This window comes from Arabidopsis lyrata (genome assembly GCF_000004255.2).
Source record: "Arabidopsis lyrata subsp. lyrata unplaced genomic scaffold ARALYscaffold_7, whole genome shotgun sequence".
Classification (NCBI taxonomy): Eukaryota; Viridiplantae; Streptophyta; class Magnoliopsida; order Brassicales; family Brassicaceae; genus Arabidopsis; species Arabidopsis lyrata.
In genome coordinates, this window is record NW_003302549.1 from 23,584,448 (window position 1) to 23,601,846 (window position 17,399).

Genomic DNA, 17,399 nt, shown 5'->3' on the forward strand with positions numbered 1-17,399 from the left:
GGAGAGAGTTGACCAACTTTCATATATATGATTCGAATATTATATAATGAAAATAAACCCAAGATATTGCTTGGAAGCCACCGAAAGGGGAATGGATGAAGCTGAACACGGATGGTGGATCACATGGTAACCCCGGCTTGGCGACGGCAGGAGGAATTTTGCGGGATGGTGCTGGCCGGTGGTGCCGTGGATTTGCGTTGAATGTGGGTATATGTTCAGCTCCCTTAGCTGAATTATGGGGGGTATATTATGGACTATACACTGTTTGGGAAAGGAACTTCAGGCGGTTGGAGTTAGAGGTTGATTCAGCAGTGGTGGTTGGTTTTTTGACGTCTGGGATTAGCGAGTCGCATCCTCTGTCTTTCCTGGTGCGATTGTGCCATTGCTTCTTATCAAGGAACTGGATTATCTGAATTTCTCATATGTATAGGGAGGTTAACCGTCTTGCCGACGGATTAACTAACTATGCGTTTTCATTACCACTAGGACTTCATTTTTTAGAGACTATCCCACTTTCTGTGGTGACGATTGTAGAAGATGATGTTCGAGGAACTGCATTTCCAAGGCATGTCCAAATTTAATTGTATTTTTTCAGTTTATTAATAAATTACGGAGAGACATTGTCTCCCTCTAGCGCCCAAAAAAAAAACACAAAATATAAAATAAAAGGTATTATGAATTCGAAGGAGATTTTTTTTTAATGTACATAGAAAAATAATGGGTGAGTTGGCAAACTACCAATATCCAAGGTTTGATGGTGATTTGCGTTAGCAAGTGGCTTAGATGATCGATTCCGCCACATTTTTATTAGGTGTCTAGTGGTTTTATGTCGTCTTCTTATATGACAAGATTTACCATTGTAGTCTTGTAGAGATTAATGAGTGTCCGCGCTATAGCTACCGGGCAGGATAAGAAAATCCATGGACGCATAAAACGCTACAAAGAAAGCACAATCCTATTCTTTAAGATATGATGGTTGTCACATTTCATTCATGATCATTACTATAAGAATACATTCATTTCATCAATCAAATATTACAACTTAGGAAATTCAACCCTAAGAGTTTAATTCTTATTTTTAGGCTATGATTTTGAAATTCAAAATTGAAAAAAAAAAAAAAAAAAAAAACATTCTGAGCATAGATTTTAAGATGAATATCGTTTAGAAAGTGTGACTCGAAGACCGTGCTTCATGCGAAGAATAGGACCAGGAGCTGGTTCAATCTTTTGGCCTTCAACAACTTGAATATCATAGTTTTGTAATATCTCCATGACCACTGTCTTCATTTGAGTCATAGCTAACTTCTTACCCAAGCAAGCTCTTGGACCCGCATTAAACGAAAAGATCTTGGTGGAAGGAACTTCTATCAACCCTCCTGTCATTGAAACCCATCTCTCCGGCTTAAATTCCAATGCGTCGTCTCCCCATATTGCTTTCATCCTCCCCAACGCGTAAACAAAGATTAAAATCTTCATACTTGGGTCCACTTCATGCCCACTTGGAAGCTTATCTTGTTTTACTGGAGACAAACGCTCGAATGGAACCGGCGGGTAAAGTCTCATTGCTTCATACAAGGAACCATGTAAATACACTAGTTTGTTCAAGAAATCTATAGAAACATCATAAGACGGCCTCTCTAGGCCACCATCACCACCAGTGGTTACTCTTGACAGATTTATATTGATCTCTTGGCGAATGTTAGCGACAACTTGAGGGTTTTCGGACAAAAGCCAAAAGAACCAAGTGAGAGCAGAAGCAGTGGTATCTCTCCAGGGCCGGTCCTAGAAATTGGGGGGCCAAAGCAATAAAATATTTTTTTAAAGTTATTATAAACAGTTATAAAATTTGGGGGCCTTTTCATAAAAATCATTTTTTTTGGGGGTCTATTTGCATATATTTTCTCTTGCTAAATTTCTAAGAAAATTTGGCCGGCCCTGTATCTCTCCCCACTAGAATGAAAGCTAACATGGTGTCTCTAAGAAACTTATCATCGTTTGGGTTCAAGAGCTCGTACTTGGTTGCATCTAGCTTCATGTGGGATGTCAAAAGGTCATCCCCTTCATCATTAAAATTGTGAGTAAAATCTTGTGATCTTATCTCTTCTCTCTTATCTAATATAAACTTTGCACACATTCGATTTAAAGTGGCGTCAGCTTTGGACAACTTCTTCTCTTGTCCAAATCCAATCCTTCTTTGCAACTTCCACAAAAACTTTGGTTTAACATGCCTATACATAATCGCTTCTCCTACATCGTTGAGAGCTTTAGCGAACTCATCCACCTCTGACATTTCAATGGATAAAGATCTAGGATCATCACACCCACTTACTGTCATTAATGTTGTGTCGAACATGAACCTCCCGAACAAGTCCTGCAAGTCCACGACCGTTTCTTCCTCCGCTATCTTATTGAAAAAAGGAACAAGCCCATCATTGAGTTTTCTTCTCGTGGTACTCATTGACAACCTTTGAAACCTTTGGTGGTCGACCATGGCTTTAGAAGCTTTCCTCAGACTCTTCCATAGCTTCGAATCCGCGGTGAGTATCCCGTCTCCAAAAACATCAAATACTTCTTTGAAGTCAGGACCTTTGGTGTAATTTGAAGAGTATGAGTTCATTATTTGACGAATATTTTCTTGATCAACCGTGAACAACATATCCATTCCAAAATACCACGGGCCCTTGAATGCAAACGTCAAGTTAGACGCCTCGAGATTCTCTACGCTAAAGTCATAGATCCGATGGAACTCCATGAGCAGACCAGGAAGCATGCCAAGAACTGGCCAGTTTCTAAGAAAGACTTTATTATGAGGATTCTTGAAGAGGTAGAGACAAAGGATAAAGATGATAGAGGAAAAGATGGCTATGGAAGCTTCACCTAAGCTTATTGAGGCCATTGAAAATTTGGAGTTTGACTGAATGATCAAACTTGTGATGGTTTCTTTAGTGTAGAAGGAAACTTGAGTTATATATATATGAATGATTTATACAGTTTTGGTTAGATCATGAATGTGTCCTCAGTAACCATGGTTAGTTCAAGTCTATGACTTGCCCCCATTCTCTATGTATTGTTTTGGGCTTAATTCTCTTTTCACCCATAGCCCATTAAACATCTTACAAGAGGATTTTCAACTGAGATAGAAATAGGACATGTCCCTTTTAGGACGGTAAGCCGGTAAGGAAAAGAGTCGGAAATGGGTTCCGGATTCTTTAATTACGCATTACATAAGCGGAGAGGAAATTGAAGATAAGGTACATAGTGATTTATGGGGGATGCACGAAGTAGGTGTGCAATGAAAAGACAACGACCACGGTTTGACTATATATAAAGAAACAATAATCAAATCAATTTATATGATCACGTTCTTTTTAGGACCATTTTTAGGTTAGAGAGAGAAGTGAGCTCAGATTTCGGATTAACGATTCATGTAATTTTCTCTACTATACAAACAGTTGATATCAATTTCTAGATTTTAAATCATTCATTTATAGGATTGAAGGTACGTACATAAAAAGATAAACAGGTTGTGATTTGTAGGGATCCACGAATTAGGTGTAACCTATGTTTAAAAATTTGCTAGGCGCTAATCGAGTGGCCGACATGGGTGATGTGAGTCCCACTTTTATTGATTTTTGGAGTTGTTTTAACAGTGAATCTTGAGTGTTTTCAATAACAACAAGATGATTTCCGGTGATTTTGTTTACTTTTTGTTGTTTTCAGGTTTATATGTCAAGAGAAAAGAGGAAGTTCTAGAGAAGAAATATATAGATCATTAAAACGTCAAGTAAAGTGAAGATTCAAGATGAACAACCGATCGACATATACTTGTAACTGATCAATAGTAAAGACGCCAAGAACCGATCAGTACAAATCTGTATCTCATCGGTACAAACCTGTAACCGACCGGTGCTCACATAAATGATGTTTCCATTATCCGAATTTAGGATTTTCCTCTTGTACTATTTGTTAAAGCATACATGACAAGCCCATGTATTTTCTATCTACTAGCCCATCTAAAACCCATGTATTTAGGTTTCTAACAAGTAGACTCATTATATATATATAGTAGATTCTCTCTCTTAACGCTATCTTCATCCTTCAGAGAGAGAAGGTGATTTCCGGTCTACCGGAAATTTCTTTTGTGTCTTATAAATAGTTTTCCGATCTATTCGGATTTCTCTTTCTTCTTAGTCAGTTTAATTTCGTCTTAGTTTATTTCGCTTGTTGACTAAGATAGAACTATATTTCTTTTGTTCTACCCTCTCTTTCTACAGAAAATTAATCTCTATGCCGTTTGCTCTTGATTGGATTAGCCATCAACTTGATTCTTCTCTCAAGTTAGAGTAATATCTTCGCTACTAAATCTTCGTCGTTTGTGATCGAAGTGGACCTCATCTTTAGGTCTTAGGCGGAGCTTCTTCTTGGAGTATGGATTGAGTTGTATAAATTCCCTAGGTAACTCCAATTTTAAAGACAGCGGTTATAACTGTAGAAGGATGGTTCAAAGAGTATGATTTCAAGCTTCCACCTCTAAGTTAACGTCTTCATCTGGTTTGCCAGCACAAAGAAGCGGTTATAAGCAATCAATTTCTATCAAGATCGGCACCGGAGTAAAGAACGGTGGTGAGCAATCAATGGTGTTCCATTGGTTTTCTCGCAACATCTGACGTGTGGACCCTACTATGTGTTGTATCTAACACGTGTCTTATGTATTTGGGTTCATTTGGGCTTAAAAGGCTTGTATCTACTCTTGTATCTTGCTCATTATGAGCTTTCGTTTATAAAACGAGTTGCCGACAAAAAAAAAAATATATATATATAGTAGATTTTACTACACCGCGGGTCAATTTTTTAACTAAAAAATTAAATTTTAAAGTGTATTTTTTAATATTGTTTATTTTATTAAGTGTTTAAGATTGTATAATTGTATTTTGATTATTAATTTTAAGATTTCATCCGTGATATTAATACCGTCCCGTATTAATATCGATCCAAAACCCGTCCCACTATATAACCCTCCCGTGAAATTAAACATCATTTTGTTATTTTTAATAATATTTTATTTAATAGACATATAATTCGAGTCAATTTAAAAGTTTGATTATATATATACTAGATATGGACCCGTGCGTTGCACGGGTTACCGGTCAAATTTGTTATTTTTAAATTCTATTTTTGTAAGTTTAACTAAAATTATATAAAAATATGTTTTAATTTTAGTAAATATAGTACTTTAATTATTTTAAATATATATTAATTATGCATAATGTGCAATATAAAATACCATTTTTAGTTTTGTTTATTATATGTTACAATATGATATATATTAAATATTCATATGTGTATTATTGAATTTTAATAAATTATCTACATCCATCGGAAAAGTGTATAACACTTTCTAATTTCAATGCAGGCAAGATAGAAACAAAACTGTGACAATATGAGGCAGTGTATATCCACATCATGTAACTTTACTTGATAATATGATAAATCCTCAAAACAAAAGACAAATTCATAAGGAAATAGGGAATGTGCACTAAATAACCTAAGACTCAAAAAAAATTCAGAAAATAATATTAACTAAACAATGTTTATTTGCTATATGGTTTTTGTCAATTTTTGGCCCATATTACTCATGACTTCTTTGTTGTCTCTTTTTTCTTTCCTCTCGCTAGCGAGAATTCTCAAATCTCTCTTTTTCTCTCATCAGATTTCTCTTATTTTTGCTCGATCTTCTCTTTTTCTTTCTCTCACTCTCGTTGGATTTCTTCACCATCATATATTTTTTTCTTTTCCATATTACTATTTCTCTCATTCGTCGGGCATCACCACCGAGTCTCACTACTCCGACCCATCAGACCACCACCACAACTGAATCTCAACTATCACAATCATCAATACTAAATCTGGCTAATTCCAACCCACCACCTTCATCAATATTTACCGCCACCACCACCAAGCTTGAAGCACTTTCATCAACACCAACACCACCGTTACCGCATCTTCCCCTCTTTCCCCAACTACTCTTATTTCTCCACCTTCTTTATCTCCTCCGACATCGAGTCGAGCTTCTCCGACAACAACTCTATTTTATGTCCATCGGCGTTCATAATTCTTAATTTTCTTCCATCGCCATATATTATTAATTTGTCTATATATCTATTTGTTTATTTATAGAGGTGAATATTTGGAATCTTTTTCTTCTACGATTAATAGTTAATTATAAAATTTCTTTAATTATTATATTATACAATAAAATTGTATAATTTCATAAATCTTTTTTAATTTTAAGGAAAAAGTAATCTTTTTCTTTTAGAATTAGTAGATTTAAATTAGAATTAGTAAATAATTTTTTAATTTCTATTTTTATTTAATAAGATACATATAGTTTCTTTATAATTATCTTTTTTTACTTTTTAATAATTGTTTTTTATATGATATATATGTATAGTTGCCTTATAATATTTTTTCTTAAATTTCTATTTTTATTTCATAAGATACATCTAGTTGATAAATTTGACATGTGCGTATAGTTTCCTTATATATATTTTTAATAAATAAAAGAAAATTTTTGTTTAACACGTGTCAAAATCTGAGATCGATAAATTTGACACGTGGCATGATCCTATGAGTTATTAACTTTGAAAACCATACTTTATATAATAAGATATATATATATATTTTTTAATTTTAGTTAGTAATAATTAATTCTATATAATGATTTTTGAATTAATTGTGTATGACCGACGGTCAAGATTGAAGATTAAAAACCGGATTAAGATTTGAATGGCCACGATTAAATGTAGGGATTTTTGAGATCTTTTAAGAAAATCGAATTGAATATGGATGTAATTGTGGCAAGGATTAGTTATGCTTAATATATTAGATTAAAATTTGGAAATGATTTTTTATGTTAGTATCTTTGATTTAATTTTGAAAATCTAAATAATTAATATCAATGACATTTGATCGTAAATAAGTTAGAACTCCAAGATTTATTTCATAAATGTCTCCAAAAATGTATATATCAATGAGTATAATGAACATCAATTTGGGTATCTAGGGTTGTCGGAAGTGCAACCTCTATATCACTCTTAATTTCACCTTATAAGAAAACAATTTGAGTGTTCTTGGTGATTGTAAATAGTTTTCGTTTTTGCTTTTCTGTCTTTTAAATAAAGCTCATTTGAGCTAAAATCACTTGTCTTGAAATCTCTTCACTATTAATTGGTGTCTCGACTTTCAGAGATATCAGAGACGTTCTATTGCGATATTGCTTAGTTTTAAAAGGTTTAAGGATAAGAATTTACTCTCATACTTTTGTAGAGAAGAATTCTAAACCCTTTTATCTTTATTTGCAATTTTAATATGAATTTCGTATCAATCTCTTGTTATGTTTCTCTGTCCATGTGTGAATAGTTCTTTTATTAGGTTATTTGGTTTTCTAAGGGAAATTTATGGAAGATTTATGTTACGTTGATTTGGGAATTGATCATATAATTCTTCATCTAGGTATGCTATTCATGATTAATCTATTTTGGCCATTTAGATTCTGCCCTAAGTTGATTTCATCGTGACACCAAAAGTGTTGGTTAAATCAATCAATTTAGTCTAGATGGGCTAAGTGTCCTTAGCCAAGAACAATTGTTGTTATTGCACTTTGTGAACATATCGAATTTGGATCATAATGCTTACTTGAATTTCTATTGTCAAACGACAATTTAATTTCTAGAAATTGTCGATATTTAATTTATAGATAGTTATTTCATAGGAAAGTAAGATACCTTTACATTTGGAATTTGAGTTTGAGAACAATACTTAATGCATTCCCATTTTTTGTCTTGCATTTATTCCCTGAACCCCAAAAGATTTCCTTTAGCCCAATGTTTCTTATAATTGATTTTACAACTTTGTTTAATTTTTTATTGAGTTACAAAGCAAAACTCCTTTTCATCTCAGCTTAATTTAAATTATCATAGTTTATCTATGTTGATCCTTGCGGATATGTGCTTATAGTAGGATATTTAGGACTAAAATTTGATTACAACAATGGACGATTAATCGGGAACTAGTTTTAAACATTATTTTAGTAAATTTAATATTAATTAGAACATATATATGATGTCAAATTTACATTATTGCATGCAAATCTTTTTTTGTACAACCTTAGATATATATTATTTTGATATAAATTTCAATTAAAATTATCTATATTAATGGCACATCCCACAACGGTTGTCGGCAATTTTGTAGTTTATTTGCGTCTAATTATATGAATCGGCTATAAAATTGCAAACGATTATTTTCCAAAAGAAGTAAACTATAATCGTTGCGGATGAGTCCCAATGAGAAGGTAGCCATCCATTTAATCGGCTAGGCGCTCGAGATTTTGAACAAAATGTCTGAATAGGAAAAGACAACGAACATGGTCGATTATATAAATAAAATAATCATATGCAATTAAAATAAAATAAAAACTTCAACTTTTTTATTTCTTTGAAAAAAACTTCAATTTTGTCTTCAATGACATATATATATCCACTTTTGTTGACTTCTCTATTTAATCGCAAACTTTTGTGACGAATTAATTAACGGTTCCATGAAATAACTTAACAGTGTAACTAATTTGACTCAATAAACAGAAGTTAGTGATTAAAATGTAAAAGTCAATGAAAGTGGGGATATTTTTAACAGTCAAATGGTTGGTGTTTTTCAAATATTTTGAAAGTTGGAGATTTTTTTTAACATTTTCCAATCTTTTTCATTGAATTAAAAGTTATTGTATCATGTTTTATCTTTATCTTGAGTATCTTTAAAGCTAAGATAGTATTTCAATATTTTTGCTTTCTTTTCTACTTATTTTTGGTTTTAAGACAGGTTAAATAAAAAAAAATAGTTTCTAACCGATTTTGGACACTTTGAGTGCAAAAGATGATAAGACAAACACTTGATTTTCTTTGCAGGATTGATAGAAGCAAAAAAAGACAAAGAGCGATCGATAGCCACTAGAGACTGATCAGTACCTCCTACGAATCAAGATTTCCTTATTAGGATTTTCTCTGTTATTTAAACTATGTCTCGATTTTCAAATATCTCACCTTATTTTCTACCAGTTTTATTGCTATAGTAAGTTTGGTCAGATGAATTTTAATTTTGTCTCCCATATCTTTTATGCTTTGATAACTACCATTGATGCTTCCTCTTACTTTCAATCAATAAGCAACTTCAACAGTGTTTATCAAATGGTGTCTCAACGCCAAGTGTCTAACAAGTCCAACTTCAAGTCCAACCTCAAGTCACTTAAGAGGTACACATTACATCCCCATGTAATGTTTGCCCTTTCATAGGTTTGGGTTTTGTAATTTTCTATACATCCATTTGTCTTGTCTCTTAACTATTGTTTTGTTTCATTTTCAGATTCTTACCATCTCTGATTTTGAAATTTATTTATTTAATTATGGTTTTTCATCAATTGTTTTCAGGTTAAATTGGGTTTAGGATTTTTATGTTTGGTAGATTTCTAATTGGGTTTAGGATTCAACGAGTTTTTCATGATGAATTGATGTTAGGTTGTTAGATTGGGATTGATCTCTTTGTTTTTCATCTATGTTTGTTCGTATTTGATGAATATTTTTGTCTAGTTTCTAATCTTAGGTTTAATTCACGCATCAAAAATGTTGTTGAATTTTTTGAAATGACATAGGTGATTAAACTGATTTTAGCCAACTAGAGTTGTAGTTAAGGCGCTTTATGAATAAATTAAACTTGAACATTTCTTGTTTGATTTCTTACATTCAAACTAGAATTTAGTATTTGAGAAATTCATTGCTTGTATGGTCAGTTATGCGAGAGTGAGTTGACTTTCTACCCGGTCCTTATGATTTGAGTTCGAGAACAATACTAATTGCAATCACAACCGGTTAACTTCTGTTTTTGTTGTCATGATTCATGATGATTTTTTGTGCACAATGTTTTTTTACTTATTGATTACAACCGTTTACTTTCTTAATTAAACCTGAGGCACTAAAAGTCTAAGAATGTTTTTGTCTAAGGAATGTTCTAATTAAATTTTCAAATGATATTTTTTGTTCCATCATTCATTCTTGGATTGACTGCATGGGTGGGTACCGAAAAAAACGAACCGAAATAATTAATTAAACTAAACCTGAAATAAATTTATTGACCGTTTGATTTTATTTATATAAAAAAAATTCGAACCGAAACATTTTTGTGTAACCAAACCAAATAAATCAAAACTTATTGAAATTTATTTTTAACTATTCATATGTACAGATATAAATAATTATAATATCAATTAAATCACTATTCATTTGAACAAAAACAAGACCGAAACCGAAAAAAAGAAAAAACAAAAAAACCAAACCAAACCGAAATTGAATCTAAATCAAACTGAATTATAAATTGTTTTAGTTATCATAAACCGAAAAACCGTAAAAGCAAAAAAAAAAGAACCCAAACCAAACCGAAAACTCGAATTCAAAATCAACTATCTGGTTTACACTCAGCGCCTTACAAATTACCTGATAGTAGTAGAGGAGGATCATCAAAACGAATTCTATTACTAATCTCTGTTATTAGCTGTCTTCTTTCCCGTCAAGATTTGTAGATAGTTTATGATGATAACCAACCTGAGTTCCTCCCCATAGCTTCTGGAGCAGGCTATACTGCATATCAAGTTCAACAAGCTATTCCAAACAAAATGCAGGAGAAAGATATGCGATCCAATGTAGTAACCTTAGACGAGGTGGAAACTCCATGTTCTCCGGTATGTGCACTCTATCATGTCCATCATATCTTATCTTAAAGACACTGAGGAATTGAAGATGGCACATTATTTTAAAAGGTCTCTCACTTAAAGATTGCGGTCATCTTTAAAATGATATCCTTGACACGATTCTAGTACCCTGAAAAAATATTCCAAATGTAAAATTGTTAGCATAACATGGAAGATCTGTTCATTTTTACCATATGATTAGGTTCAGATCGTGGAGGACTTACTGTCTTTGCTGTTAGAATACTGCAATGCGGAGAAATAAAGCTTGCTCTCTTTCACGTAAGCTATCGTACCCGACTCTAAGTACTGCCTCTATATTTCGATCAACACTAGTTTCTAGTCTGTGCATTAAAATTTCTCACTCATCCTTAGTCTTCCCACGCAAATATGAACCTATGACACGAAGACCCAATGGAAGATTACCACAAAGCTCTGTTACTCGTTCTGCAAGCTTTAGAAGCCCATAAGGTGGAGAGCTTTGTCTAAAAGCACATCTGCAAAAGATCTCAAGAGCTTCTTCTCTAGATGGAAAATCCACATGGTAGACATTGTTAATACCATGTTTCTGCAAAATCTCTTTATCTTCTATTACCACGATAATCCTACTTCCAGGACCAAACCATATTGTCTGATTAGCCAAAGCATACAATTCTTCGAGATCATTCACACCATCGAGAATGATAAGCACTTTTTGGTCATGTAACCTATCTCTTATTGCGCCTAAATGATGTATCCTCATACCCTTTTGGTTTAGAATCTTGGAAAGAAGTCGTTCTTGTAAATCCAACTTCAGACCATACTCGTCAAGCCCATGATTAAGACTTCCCCCTAACATTCTCCATTAAACAACTTAGCTGAAAATTGCTAGAGAGTTGGCTTTGTAAAGCTCGGACAATGGTAGTCTTACCGATTCCTATAGGGCTACATAATCCTACCATCCTCACTTGATCACAGTCTAGGTATAGCAGAGAACTTAATTCCTTTATGTGAACTTTAAGTCCCACTATCCCATCAAAATCCCTAGAGGGTGTAGCATTTAGTTTCTCCGAAGTATCTTTGGCTATCTTTTCAATCATATGCGCTTCATTTTCCCTAACAAGAGAGTAAACAAAATATCAGATAGGCATAATAAAGTGATGTGTAACTCAACATAAAGCCCCAAATTAGTCGATCGAAAGTAAACCAACCAGTTTAGCAAGTATTCCCCAGCTATGTTTCCCACAACAATTAAAGCTTGGATCCATCTCTGCCTCTCCTCCTTAGTTTTACTTGCACAACTTTTTTTGAAGGCCCTCCCAAAATCTCCGGTCTGTTTCCGTACATCAGATGGATCTACTTAATAGAAGATCGCATCACTATGTTTTTGCACTTCAATATCTCCACCAATTTATTCAAGCACCAACTCGAAGAAGCATAGTTCTTTTCTTTGAGAGAACCACAAACAATATCCTAAATTCTCTCTCGATTCCTTGATCATCAAACATCATAATCCCATTTGAGTTAAACTGTTTGCGTAAATGAGAGAGAAAAGTCTTACGAATATCTTGTCCATGGAAGCTCGGGAAGACGCTGTATCTCCAAGTTCGAGAAGAAGCCATAGGAGACGGTCGTAAGAAAAGTCTGTGTTTGGATAAGCTTTATGAATGGAAAAAATGATAAAGGCTTATTCACTTTTGACTTTTCCACAGAGAGAGAGAGATAGAGAAACAGAGTATGAATATAAAATATTTTTATAAGATATTTAAGTGTAAAACTTCCGTTGAAAAAGAATAATCAGGAAAGCTTTGGGTTTAGAGTGAATTTACAAAGTACTGTGACCAAAGAAATCACCAGAAGAATGATGCAAAACTTGACAGATGTTTAAGCCACTTCTACTTCTAGCTCTCCTCAATCCCATGGTTTGCTATGGGGACTCGATCGCCGATCAATATCCCAAACGGTCATTCAGAGATGTTCGTCCATCACCAGATTGTCCTGCACATTTCAAGTTAATACATAACTCATTAGCTATATAATGTCTATTTGCTAAAACTGGATTTGATTCAAAATGCATAATGTATTTCTAAACATTTCTTTTACTTTACCTGCAGGAGGTACCCATGAATCATACTCTGTGCTTTCATCCAGATATTCTGGTTTATCAGGACCAACTACTTTTTTAGCCGTCTTCTTCTTCTTCTTTCTACTATGGCCACTTCCTTGCTTACTTTCTTCCTTTTTACTGAGTTCTTCTTCTTCGTTAACATGATGTCCTACAGAATGTTTCAATAAGAGAGCAACTGCGTCTTGTGCTATGACCTCTGCTTGCTTTTCCTTTGACTTATCATCTTCTTCTTCACTCTTGTCTTCTTGCTTACGTTTTCTTATTATCAATCCTGTTGCACCTTCAATTCCAGTCGTGGTTGTTAGAGCAATATTCTTCCTATCTTTATAGTCAACAAACCCATCAGCATCCTCTGTGCTATCGGTAGCAGCAGCTACAATCTCAGGCTTTTTCTCTTCAGTTGTGGCTTTATTTGCAGTGGAACCGAGCCATTGGGGTTTCAATGGAACATACACAGGGGTCTTCTTCTCTTCAGCTGTTTCACTTGCTTTCTTTTCTACTTCTGGCTTATTGTCTGAGTCCACTAAATCTTTGGCCTCTTCTTTCTCCTTATGCTCATTAGAATCAGCTTGTTTTAAAGGTATACTGATCTTCTTTTCTACAGGAGGTGTTTCCGATTTCTTTATTTTTGGTTCTTGTGACCTCAACTCTCTTTTCTTAACCTCTTCTCCAGTTGGGTCAGCAATCTTTAGAAGGTACAAGATCCTACTTAATTCTGACTGAAGTGTAGACAACTCTTGCTGGATCTGGGCGGTTTTATCTTGCACTGACACCAATAAAAGGGAAATTCCTTGACATCAGTAAGACAAATTCCTAGAAGTGAACTAAAGCGCAAATATAAATTAAAAAGACAAAAAAGTAAGTAAATTACCAAGTGTTGTAGAAAGCCCGGTCATGTATGCATCAAGGGCATCAAGGGAGTCTGCTGATGCAACCTCTGTGACATTCTCTATCTCCATCTTATTCTTCTCTGTTAAAAGCTGTTCATTCTTTGCTTCTATTTCTTTCAAGACATTGTCTCTCTTATCTAGAAGTGAATCAACAGTTTCTACAGTTTGGTTTTCGCTGCCTTTCTGTGTTGATGGTTTCTTCTTGGTCCGGTCATAGAAGTCATCTTCATCACTGAAAAGAACATAATTTTCCCTATGTGAATCAGAAAACAACAGACACAAGCTATAGTTTTACATGAAGATGTAGATATGGAGGTTAAACACTTGAAGCAGCCTTTGACTGAAACACAGGTAACCATACCACAAGATCCCTTAGAGAAAAAAAAAAGCTGAGACACGAGAAAGATTACCTCAACAAGTCTTCCTCATCTTCTACAATTCCTTTCTTCTTTCCGTGGGGTTTTCTCCCTGTTTTGGCACCCAAACTCTCTCGGATGCTGTCATTCAGTGTCTCTTCCAAGTTCTCAAGTTCTTCCAGAAGCTATCATAGATTTAATAGAAATGGAAAGTCTAATCAGATAAAGAGATGCAACCAAAAATAATAGATTGTCGTAAGGACACTTCAGATTAACAAAGCATTTACCTCAGCTGTTCTCTGCTCATTTCTAGCAATCTGCGTTTGTTGTCCTTGTGTCAAACCACCCTGCGAAATGTCTTTGGCTCGAATAGCTGCTACTTCCTTCTTCATATGGCCAATCTACACAGAAGTAAACATCCATATAAAGATGAAGCAAAGTGGAAGTAGTCTAAAAACATCTATAACATTTATGAATAAAGGAAAGTTGGAACAGTCTGTAAATTATGATGAGAATCTGAATGGAGAAAGAAAGACAAAAAAAAGAACAATATAGAGACTCAGGTCACTAAGAAGCATCAGCTAAATATATGATTTTGCATCGAAAAAAATTCATTGGGAATGAAAGGACTAACCTTCTCCAACCGTTTCAGTACTTTTTCCTTAGTTTTTTCTTGCTTTGGAGTGAGTTCTCCGGTATATGTTTGCCACGTGATTTCCTCAGTATCATCCTTCATGTCCAAATTGTAGAAGAAACAAGGTCAGTCAGAAATATTGATTTCAAAAATCCTAGAACATAAGACACTTCAGTGCACATCACTAACAGATACAATAGTCATTATTACCTCTTCTTCTTCAATAGCATCTTCCCCCATGCCCCATGAAACACCATCAGCCATGGATGCTTGCTGTCTTGCTCGTCGCAGTGAAGCTTCTCGTTCTGACATTTCCATTCTCATCTTTGCTTCTCTGATTAATTGTAAGTCTTTCTCCTAAAAATCAATACCACAAGTAAATTACAGGAACATCAGGGTAGAAGCCAAAAAAATACTCTAGATCAAGAATTAGAATGTGTAAAGTGAAATGTGTAACTTACTGGTGGCATTAAGTCTGAGGGTCCTTGAAAAATGTATAATCGAGTCGAACTACATAAAAGAACAAAGAAAGAGCTCAGGAAAAATCAAAGCAAAAGCTACCAAGGTAAATCATCACGAGCTTAACAGAAATATATACTCACCCGCCAAAGCGAATAACATCACCAACATGCAAATCCACAAAAACCTTTTTATCCACCTGCAAAAACCACAACACACCGATAGAAAAAAAGACCATAAGTCAGTTTTTCAAAGCTCAATAAAGAGAATACAAAATTTGAATCCCCAAATATAACACCTTATTCTTATTAACAGTCGTTCCATGCGTGCTTCCAAGATCAAATATATACGCAGCTCCACTTCTCTTGTACTGAATAACTGGCAAGATTCATTACAAAGCAATTCATTACAAAGCAATTACAACGACGTAATCCAAATCAAAAGCAATACCATTATGATATGAACAATAAGATAATCACCTGCATGAAACCGAGAAATCGAAGGATGCTCAAGAGCAAAATCACAGATACCATCACGTCCAAACAAGTAAGCTCCTTTCTTATAGCTGCAAAGAGAACAAATGCAAATTACTTCCTAATTCAATCTTTAGAAGGCAATAGATTCATAAGAGTTAACTTACACGTCTAATGTGTCAACAATGGCGCCTTCTTTAAGAACTTCAAGCTGAAATTGGTGAGACGGAGGGCCACTCCACTCTGGTATAGTGTAGGGGACTGGATTCTGCTTCGCGGTTCGGGTACGAACTGGTTTATTCGCGTCTACAGCGACGGAGGAATCGTCCTTGGATTCGTCCATTGGCTCGGGCTCTACTACTTCCGTTGTCTTCAGATCAGGTAGGTTAGGGTTTCTGGGAGGTGGAGGATTCATCGACGAGACTTCTGCTAGCGTTGAGGATTCGTCGGTTTGAGAAATTGATGTAGTGTTAGGTTCAGGAGGCTCGGAATCATGGCTAGGGTTTCGTGGTGGAGGAGGATCCATCGCCGATGGTTGCAGAGATTGGAGAAATTCTGAAATTTGGCTGAGAAAAGAGATCAGTGAGGCGGCAATTTGTAACTCGGATCGGGTACGGTACGGGTTTGAATCCGGGTTGTAATTTGGGCCGTTTACTTTATAGATGTTATAAACTAAACGGCAAATAGATATCCAAACGGGCCGGCCCGTCCATCCGACCCAGTTAGGCCCGTACCGTAAAGATAACTTCTAAATATTTGTTATTATCTTATAACTTGAAAATAATTCATATTGCAAAAATTAAAATCCATTGAGTTCAAGTGTTTGAATCTGGTCTAATTTAGTCACAAGTCTTAATATTATAATTTTGTTATACAGAAGATGATGATCTCTTGTAATAATTATGTTGTTAGTAAAGAGATTAAATAAAGTTACGAGATGTCTTATCCTTTTGAACAAACTTTCCACACTCTTGATTCATTATTGTAAATAATTTTTTTTGTTAAACAATAAATTTTATTTCAATAAAAATTTGAAAAATGTTTACAAAATGCCCTACTTTCAAAAATGGATGAAAAAAACACATTAAATCCTTTGAATTTTAATATCTAATTTTTGTTGATTGAATCAAAAAGGGATTAAAAAAAAATGTATAAAGCTATTGTATCCAACAAACGGAAGAAAAAAGACGACGACAGTGAAAATGAAGTTATACATGTGAGCCTATAACTCTAGAAAAGCAAAGCTTTCCAAACAAAAAAAAAAATTAATCTTTAAAGGAAACAATAAAGGGAGACTCACAAAAATGCCCCTTTTTTAATACCCCTTTTCAAAAATGCCCCCTTTGGATGTCCATTTTTAAAAATACCCCTTTTATGTACAAAATGACTAAATTACCCTTCTTTTAATAAAAGATATCATAAATATATAAGGAAATATAACAAAATTAGGTCCACAAAATACAAAATATTTTTTGGCGGGAAAAGTGATCCCCCAATTTTTCCCGCCAAAACACTTGTAAAAATTTGTAAACCTTTAAAATACCTTGTAAAATTTTCCCGTAAAATTGTTTCCCGCCATAAAATTTTCCCGCCAAAAAATTTTTTTTGCGGGAAAAGTGATTCCGCAATTTTTTTGGCGGGAAAAATTTTCCCGCCAAAAATTTTACAAGGTATTTTAAAGGTTTTTA

At 34.3% G+C, this 17,399-nt stretch overlaps 2 protein-coding genes, 1 long non-coding RNA gene and 1 pseudogene across 3 annotated transcripts; 1 reads left to right on the plus strand and 3 right to left on the minus strand.

The window, feature by feature from the left end:
- Positions 1–656: 656 nt before the first annotated feature.
- On the minus strand, positions 657–2,975 carry LOC9306887 (alkane hydroxylase MAH1). The gene is made up of 2 exons (XM_021017346.1): positions 1,935–2,975; positions 657–1,768 (listed from the first exon to the last, which is right to left on the minus strand). Exons 1-2 carry the CDS (start codon positions 2,894–2,896, stop codon positions 1,147–1,149), a joined length of 1,584 nt encoding a protein of 527 aa, XP_020873005.1. The 5' UTR covers positions 2,897–2,975; the 3' UTR covers positions 657–1,146.
- Positions 2,976–3,097: 122 nt separating this feature from the next.
- LOC110226296 lies at positions 3,098–4,809 on the plus strand. Its single transcript, XR_002330372.1, has 2 exons — positions 3,098–3,609; positions 3,721–4,809. It is a non-coding gene; the product is annotated as an uncharacterized LOC110226296 (long non-coding RNA).
- A 5,585-nt stretch (positions 4,810–10,394) lies between these two features.
- LOC9306888 lies at positions 10,395–12,488 on the minus strand (annotated as a pseudogene).
- Positions 12,489–12,509: 21 nt separating this feature from the next.
- On the minus strand, positions 12,510–16,691 carry LOC9306889 (kanadaptin). Its single transcript, XM_002870773.2, has 13 exons — positions 16,668–16,691; positions 15,879–16,459; positions 15,718–15,803; positions 15,537–15,616; positions 15,382–15,437; positions 15,241–15,289; positions 14,990–15,136; positions 14,780–14,875; positions 14,433–14,546; positions 14,200–14,330; positions 13,771–14,021; positions 12,880–13,665; positions 12,510–12,769 (listed from the first exon to the last, which is right to left on the minus strand). The coding sequence occupies exons 1-13, from the start codon at positions 16,689–16,691 to the stop codon at positions 12,720–12,722; spliced, it is 2,451 nt and encodes an 816-aa protein (XP_002870819.2). The 3' UTR covers positions 12,510–12,719.
- Between the last annotated feature and the right edge of the window lie 708 nt (positions 16,692–17,399).